The 8653-nt window shown below is 40.3% G+C and overlaps 1 protein-coding gene across 7 annotated transcripts in view; it reads right to left on the bottom strand.

Moving 5' to 3' along the window:
- Window positions 1–4749: 4749 nt before the first annotated feature.
- Window positions 4750–8653, bottom strand: part of SWT1 (SWT1 RNA endoribonuclease homolog) — a 94926-nt gene continuing 91022 nt past the window's right edge. For 5 of the 7 annotated variants that reach the window (XM_025430089.3, XM_025430094.3, XM_025430095.3 and 2 more), the window contains one exon: window positions 4750–5740. In XM_025430089.3, the coding sequence (XP_025285874.1) occupies window positions 5611–5740 (130 nt within the window). In that variant the 3' untranslated portion in view covers window positions 4750–5610. Of the gene's footprint in view, window positions 5741–7612; window positions 7787–8653 lie in introns of all 7 variants that reach the window. The other 2 variants (XR_003129088.3, XR_003129090.3) reach the window with 2 other exon arrangements.

Genomic DNA, 8653 nt, shown 5'->3' with positions numbered 1-8653 from the left:
ATTCCTTATATTTAAGGGGAAAAAACTGGATCTGGGAGTGTGACCCAGTTCTAGAATCCTTGCTTTAATACTCTAGGTGTGTAACCTGTGATTTCTCCGGATCTTAGAATTCTTAAAATTGAAGTAGGTAACAAAGAGTTCCTGGAGGATATTTCTGCAACTCCAGAGTTGCTTTTGGAAGAATATGAGATCATAGATTTGTCTCTATAATATTAGCCATTTATTTGTATCCTACTAGGTTCCAGAAAGGATTTGAAGAGTCTTTCACTGAATGAAAGAATTAACGGGGTGAAAAGAAAAAAACAAGGAAACACCAATGTATGAATCTAAATAAATACTAAGATCAAGCCACACATTTCATCCTGTAAACAGGAGACCTATTAAATAAGTTAAATTGTCCATGAGAAAGGAAGATACCTTTCCATCTGCAACAACATGGATGGGTCTTGAGCCCATTAAGCTAAGCAACATAAAGACAAGTACTGTATGAAGACTACTTATATTCAAGCTAAAGAAGTTAAAGATGTAAAAAAAACAAACAGTAAAATGATCGTACCCAAAGGGTTGGAGTGGGAGTGGGTAAGAGTGGTGGTGTTTAAGGGTACAGACTTGTAATGAGTAATAAACCTGAGATCTAATGTGCAGTATGATGAATATAGATAATGTTATGCTGGTTATGTAATGTACATACCACTCCATGGTAGTCCTGTTGCAATACAGAATGCATCAAAGTAAGCTACACACCTTAAGCTTACAGTGTTACATGTAACATTCTTTTTTTTTTTAAGATTATTTATTTATTTATTCATGAGAGACACAGAGAGAGAGAGAGAGAGAGGCAGAGACACAGGCAGAGGGAGAAGCAGGCTCCATGCAGGGAGCCCAATGTGGGACTCGATCCCAGGTCTCCAGGATCACACCCTGGGCTGAAGGTGGCACTAAACTGCTGAGCCACCTGGGCTGCCCCTCATTTTTTTTTAAAAGCTAGGAAATAGTGGAATCATCTGTAGGTTGAAAGGAATTATTTGAAGCACCAGTTTCTTTTATAATAAAACCAGAAGGTTCTCAGTTGTGAAATGATGCACTGAGCAACAAGTACTAGCCCAATGGCCAACAGAATACTTAAACTTCACTGTTAATAGGTCCATGCCTTCCTGAATGTTGAATAAGAGTGAGAAGTAAAAGCTCAGTTAAGAATATAATGTATAGGGTTAATACCTTGTGGAACTTTAGGAATCTAAAAAAGGCATATGTCTGAATAAGATGGCGACACATTTGCTCAAAGTGAGGAATTTTAGCGTGGGAAAAAGACGCACACAGTACCAAACTTGGATGAAAGAAAGAAAGACTTGAGGGGATGACAAGATGAACTGAAATAGCAAGAATGAAAAGTAGCTGTTTGAAAAGTTGAAAGGCACCTACCAAATGTAACTAGTCCAATAACAGTAGGGCCAGCTATCCATTAAGGCTCTTCCCAGTTCAACAGATCGAGACCTTAAAATTCTTAAAAATTGAAGGAGGAACCTCCTCCTGCATTAAGCAAGTGTTTTCTCTATCCTAAAGATGGTATCAGATCTTTAAAGGTATAGGCTTGAAGAAAAATGCCCAATAAGTGATTGGTACCTGGAATGCAAATAAAAAAAAAAATTTAAATGGGCAAAAGATCTGAAAAGATGTATTTCTCTTACCAAAGAAAATAAATGGATTCCTATAAGCACGTAAGAAGATGCTTACTATCATAAATCATTAGGAAAATATAAAGAGTAAGATAACATAACCTATTAAAACTATAAAATTCTGGTTAGAGTGCAGATCAACAAACTCAGATTGCTGGAGAAGTCACAAAATTGTAAGGTCACTTTAGAAAACTGGTAATTTCTGACAAATCCCCTGTGACACAGTTATCACTTTCCTGGGTATTGATCCAGGTTAAATGAAAACCTGTTCACACAAACCTGTAGGTGAAGAGAGAGCAGCTTTTATTCAGTCACCAAAAATAAGTCAACTCAGCCTTCCAACTGGTAAATAGATACATCATTGGTGCAGCCATACAATGGAGTACTACTTAGGAATAAAAAGGATGAAGTGCTGATTAAAAACAACATGTATGGATCTCAGAAGTAGTGTTCAGTGAAAAACCAGCCTCAAGGCTCCATTTAAATTGCATTCTGGGAAAAAAAAAAAAAAAAAAACCGGGATAGCAGACACATCAGTGGCTTACTGAGATGGAGATGGGAGTTGACTACTAAGAAGCATGAGAATTGCGGAGCACTGGAATTCATATCTTGGTCATGCAGGTGATTATGGGATTGTACTTCGACAAAACTCAAAACTGTACACTTAAAAAGTTTTAAGATTTTGAGAAGCTGGAGGAGGAGCAGAGGGAGGGGCAGACTCCTTGCTGAGCATGGAGCCCAACTCAGGGCTCAATCCCAGGACCCTGAGATCATGACCAGAGCCAAAACCAAGAGTCCATCTATTAACTGACTAAACCACCCAGGTGCCCCAAAAGGTACCCAAACCTTTAAAGGAAAAGGCTCTAAAAGACTAGGACATACTTCTATTTTATCGCTGCTGGAAATCCCAGCAAGGAACCATTGATTCCCACTGGCCTTGCAAGGATTATAGAGCTAATGTGTAGCCCATAACCATGAGTCTACGGTAGACTTGGCAAGGTTTAGCCATCCTAAAGAACAGGATGTCGACATCAGTTTGTAGTTGGGGGCACTGAGCCAAACTACTAGCGGAGATTCCAGTGTGCTCGTAACTATTCAAGTTCACGAGGCTATTTTCACTGGAGTGGGTTTTATTGGTAAAATAGCCAAAGAGCATCAACCAAGAGGCCGATTGGCCTGTTCGTCCAGTCTAAATCAAAAGGGCTTTGGGTGGCATCATTTCCTGAGTGGAAGATGTGTTTGACTCCATGAGAGATCCTCCCTCTTAAGAAGTAAGTTCATCCTGATTCATAGGATGAAAAAGGATGCTTGAAAAGGGCTGTTAGGACGCCTGGGTGGCTCAGCGGTTGAGTGTGTGCTTTCGGCTCAGGGCGAAATCGGCGTGATCCCAAGACTCAGAATCGAGTCCCATATAAGGTGGTTGCATGGAGTCTCCTCCCTCTGCCTATGTCTCTGCCTCTCTCCGTGTCTCTCATGAATAAATAAAAATCTTAAAAAAAAAAAAAAAAAAAAAAAAAGGCTGCTACAGAAGGGTGGGCTAGGGGGAGTTGTCAAAAAGTATGAGCAAAGTGACCTAAGCTCTGAAGGTAGATCAAGACACCACCTAAGGAAATCTGGGTCAACCATGGAAAGGTGAATAGATTTCTGTTCTCCCTCAAGGTGATGGTCAAAAGATAAAGGACTCGAGCTTCAGGTTCCTCTCAGGTGACAAAGAACACAACAGGAAGGTGAAAGTGACCATCTGTGAAGTATGATCTGCAGTCCCACTGCCCGCTACAGGGCCTAACAAGATTCCAGTGGGCACAACACCCCAATTGTTAAGCCAGTGTTCCCTTGGCCCAGAATGCTGGAATTGCTGGGGTGGCTACACCCAAAGGATCCTACCTAATGCTCTCAGGAAGGAAGTAGATTATATTTTTTAAAAGTAAATTGGAAAAGGCTAGTATAAAATGGCGCCAGAGATTTTACTGGAATAATCCTCATGGATGCCCCTCATGAAGTTATCACTGACTTCTCACCAAGGCAAGGCCAAGGGCATTATGTGTTGAGAGCCCTTGCCCTGTGTGACTTTCCTCATCTGTCCCTATTGGCACGCTTATGATGGCTTCTACCCAAAATGCAAAGCCATACATTCTGAAGAATGAAGATTTTAGAATTGTAAGTTCCTCCCCTAAGGATCTAATAATTCTATCAAAACAAATGTTTGTTTTGTAAGGTGTAGCGTATGATCCTTATGTCAGCTGAGTTCTCTCAATCCAGAGGGGGAATCCAGAAAAGAAGGGGGAGGGAATCCTCAACTCCTGAATTATACTATTAGAAAAGTATAAGATTCACTGGTAGTGTTATGCTATATGTTGGCAAATTGAACTCCAATTAAAAAAATATATAAGATTAAATTAAAACTTAAGAAAGCAACAAAAAGAAACCTGACACTTCAAAGAAACAAAGACTAAACATGTTTAAAAGAATGTTTCTAAATCAAAACAAAAAATAAGACTAGGAAACCAAAAGAAAAACATCTTCACATATCAGTAAAATGAAAAAAAAAAAAAGATTGAAAGAACTGACAAGTTAATGTACAAAGTAAAAGATACACAAACTAAGATAAAATCTGTGTAAGGGTAAAATATGTGAAAGTGTGGCCGGTGACTGAGTGAAATTTCCTAAAAATCACAACCTACATTGAAAAGACATAAGTAGGAAGAGGAGAGGGAGGTAACAAAGCAGAACCAAAACCTAGTAACAACAACCAGAAGCAGCTGAGGGATAAAGATCTGAAAAAACTATTGGGGTGGGGTGGGGGTGGGGTGGTGGGGTGAAGTGGAGGGACAGACTTTTTGCAGAGAGCAGAGATCCTCTGGAAGCTGCTCCCTTGGGGCTCACACCCCTGATGTCACTTGAATCCCAGGTAGAGATGCGGCTTCCTATGCAAAACCTAAAGCTCAGCGGGCCCTGCACAGATTGACACTGAGAATCCTGAATAGATTTTCTTTTATTGCAGAGGGTTGCTTTTATCATCATGCCTTGTACACAGTTCAGAAACACATTTGGAAGTAAAATGAAAAGCACAATCTTAGTAAAAATAAAATTTATTGTTTTGTAAAAAATAAATTAACATCATAGATTAGCAAATTAGATTTAATCTAATGTATTAACAAAAGCATAATATACTCTAGTAAACAAGGATTTCCAACTTACTGTATAACTACATAGGAAGTCAAACATTTGGTTTAGCTAGGGGCAAACATGAGTCACTGCCACCTAATCCCATAAATCCATGCTGTTTCACATTTAAGGGAAAAATCAGTATAGAGGTCTCCCCTGCTCTTCCCTTTAGAAATGCATTGAAAAGTGACAAGCCCAGGGAAGAAGAGAAGAAACTATATAGCTAGTAGGTCAAAACTCTACTTACATTACCTTAGGAGAAGTGGAGGGGTATGTGTTACATTCACCAGGTCTACATGGAAGACAGTTTGATCACGAAACAGCCTAGGGTAAGATTTCATTTGTGGGGCACAGTGAGCATGGCCACGTCTTAATCCTTTCTTGAGGTTTGGAAGTGTCCCTGATCTTGTACCCATGTTGAGAGTTCAGAGAATGCTGCTGCCCCCAGGCCTTCCACAGATGCCAAAGTGGCTCCTACCCTAAGATGATTAAAAAGATGGCTCTCCTTTCCTTGGACTGGCTCAGTGTCAGGAGTAGAGGTAGGAAGATATCGTCAACTCCATGAGTTGATTCCACAGTTTATCCCACAATGGATGCATTAGGCTCTTTAGAACCTTAATGTGATTTTCAGCAATAGGCAATCACCTTCTTGCACCTATGAGGCATTTTTTTTTTTTCCCCAAGTGTCTTGGGTTTGACTTAAAAGGTTGAAAGCTACTCTGTTGTTGTTGAAGATAAATGCAATTCCTTTTAAGTTATAATTCAGCATTTAGGTCCTATAGTTGAGCATGTCTTCACACCATCCCCTGTTTTTGGCTTCCATATAAACAGATGCATTACACTGCTGCATAGAATATTCCATCTCAACCAGTTGGCGGCATCCAATGGTTAACTTTTCCCTAGGGGATAAAGAAATTTTAAATCACTGTAAGACAGCTAGTCAGATAAATGAAAAAAATCTCAACAGGATAATACTGGGACTGGGATTTGAAATACATTCTTTGATAGTTGACAGTTATAGTTTCTTAGACTAAACAATATTGGGATATAAGCACTTAGCACAGATTCTCAGTCAATGCGGAGATCTTGGTGCAATTCCAAGAATCCAGGAATGAGGGTTCCCATGGCAGACCTGCTGCAAAGAAGCAAAGCTGTATGCTTATAAAAGTTTGTATGGTTGGGACGTCTGGTTGGCTCAGCGGTTGAGCGCCTGCCTTTGATCCAGGGTGTGATCCTGGAGACCCGGGATCGAGTCCTGCATCGGGCTCCCTGCCTGGAGCCTGCTTCTCCCTCTGCCTGTGTCTCTGCTTCTCTCTCTCTCTCTCTCTTTCTGTGTGTCTCTCATGAATAAATAAAATCTTAAAAAAAAAAAGTTTGTATGGTCTCCAAGGGCTTCTCCCAGCAGGAGATGGGCCGATGGTATAGTGCTCAAATCCAAAGGGCAAGCAATGCTGTAGCCTACATCACATATTTATGTTTTAACTGAAGAACAGGTAGCCTGGAGCATACTAAGAGAATGCACCTCCTGACAGAAGCAGATAAACAGAGAAGAGATGAGAAGTTGACAGCTCCAACTCTTAAAACTGCTAAATTAACAAATGAAAACTACTAGCTAAGTACTCTTGAGCCAGAAGTAGGGGCAGGGAGTGATGCTTATTACATGCTAGGCCTACTCAGAGTTTTACCTAAGACTAAGCCTACAAAGCTGACTTGGGTCTACAAACTGGGGGATCTGTGAGTCATCAAAGCACCAACCCATCATATCTGGTGTCGAGAGTCCATACTTCATGGAAACCTATTTAAATCTACTGGGAGATGGTTTATATAAACTCACGAAGAACAGCCAGCAACTAGGGAAGCATCTGGCACATTAGGTGTTTGAGAAATGGCAGGTTTTTAAATATAAATTACACTGTTATGACTTTCTTGGCTTCTAAGAAGCTCTGGGCCATCTCCACGGTGTTGGGGGTGGACTACTAGCCACGGCTCTTCACTGCCTCCCCTGCCACCCTTTGGAACGCAGGGATTAGGATGAGAGTAGTAGTGACAGCAAAAGGAAATACACCATATTTTCAGTGGCCTCACTTCCTCAAGTGTGTGGTTTCTCAAATCTGACTTTTGGTTTTGTGTTACTCTAGTCCAGTCTCCCATATTTACAGGGCTTAAAATTAGTGTTATGTTGCCATCAATTCTTCATAACTACTCAGAAAATTATCTGGAAGATCCTAAGAGATCCCAAAATAGGAGAGAAACTGTAAAAATAATCATCCATTGTTGATTTTCTTCTTGTAACCTAGGAAAAATTTTAGAAAAACTGCATCAAATTTTCTCATAACTTATCTGACATAACATAAATACGTTTTCTCATAAGTTTACAAAGGAAACAAAAAGGGTTGATCCATTCCTGCTCTGCCTAATTTATTCCACATGTGAAAGGAAAAAAAGAAAAACAAAACTCCTTCAGTAACTAGACTTTGAATCTATTTCTGGGTCTGGTCGTCTTCTTTCTCCCCCTCTCAGTTAGGAGGTGAGCTCTGTCTCAGCTTTTCATCCTACTGGCATCTGGTTTCTTCATCCGTGTGAGTCAGCATTCTCACAGTGGATTATCACCTACAGACGCTCTCTCCAGCAAGTTCTTATTGCTGACTGGGGAAAGTATTGCATGTCTCCATCGTGTATGTTTGGTCTCTACTACATCATGACAGGAATTCTTAACTTCCTTTTCCCCAGGGCTTATCTGTAGTGTGACAGAAGGGTAGATGTGGGGGCACCTTAACGCCTTTGCATGCCATTCTGCAGCATCCCTAGTGAGCCATATCATGTTGGTTTTCACCAGGTTGTGAGAACACCCACAACTGTGAGACGTAGCCCATTTCCTATCAATTTCTAGAAAGTTCTTCCTTTATATTGGGCCTTTTAAAAAAACTCCATTTGCTGACATGAGCCTAAATAAAAAAAAGAAAAAAAAAGAAAAAGTCATCATCTAATAGTACAAATATTTTGTGTCTCTTACAGTGATCCTATTTCTCTTTTGCAAACTAAACAATCCCAACTTCAGATCTGTTCTGGAACAGAGCTCAAGACTGGAGGTTGCTTCTAGTTCTGTAATTCTATGTTGCTCGTGAGAAACTGCCAGTTTCTCTATATTGTCCTATCATGGGGACACCAGGGTGGCTCAGTACGTTAAGTGTCTGACACTGGCTCAGGTCATGATCCTGGGGTCCTGGAATTAAGCCCTAAATTGGGCTTTCTGCTCAGCAGGGAGTCTGGTTCTCCCTCTCCCTCCGCCCCTCCCCCTGCTCGTGCACTCTCTCTCTCAACTAAACATCTTTTTATTTTTATTATTTTTTTAAGATTTTATTTATTTATTCATGACAGACACAGAGAGGGAGAGGCAGAGACATAGGCAGAGAGAGAAGCAAGCTCCATACAGGAAGCCTGATGTGGGACTCGATCCCAGGACTCCAGGATCACACCCTGAGCCGAAAGCAGACCCTCAACCACTGAGCCACCCAGGCATCCCAAGGAAAATCTTCTAAAAATAAAAAGTAAATAAATAAATTGTCCTATCATGGGTATCAAACTCACTTTGACCAAATCTCAGGTCAAAATAAACTGGAAATTTGATCAAATCAATTAAAAAATAATTTTAGTGGTTATTTGATTCATTTCCATGGCTAATTTTGTCAAAATGACACAGCAGTAGTGAAATTAAGTGATCTAATTACAATATTTTTTTAAAGATTTATTTATTCATTCATTCATTCATTCATGATAGACATAGAGAGGGAGAGAGAGAGAGGCTGAGACAC

This window comes from Canis lupus, chromosome 7 (assembly GCF_003254725.2).
Source record: "Canis lupus dingo isolate Sandy chromosome 7, ASM325472v2, whole genome shotgun sequence".
Taxonomy (NCBI): Eukaryota; Metazoa; Chordata; class Mammalia; order Carnivora; family Canidae; genus Canis; species Canis lupus.
The sequence above is the reverse complement of the archived record's forward strand: the minus strand, read 5'-3'. Positions and strand labels throughout refer to the sequence as shown.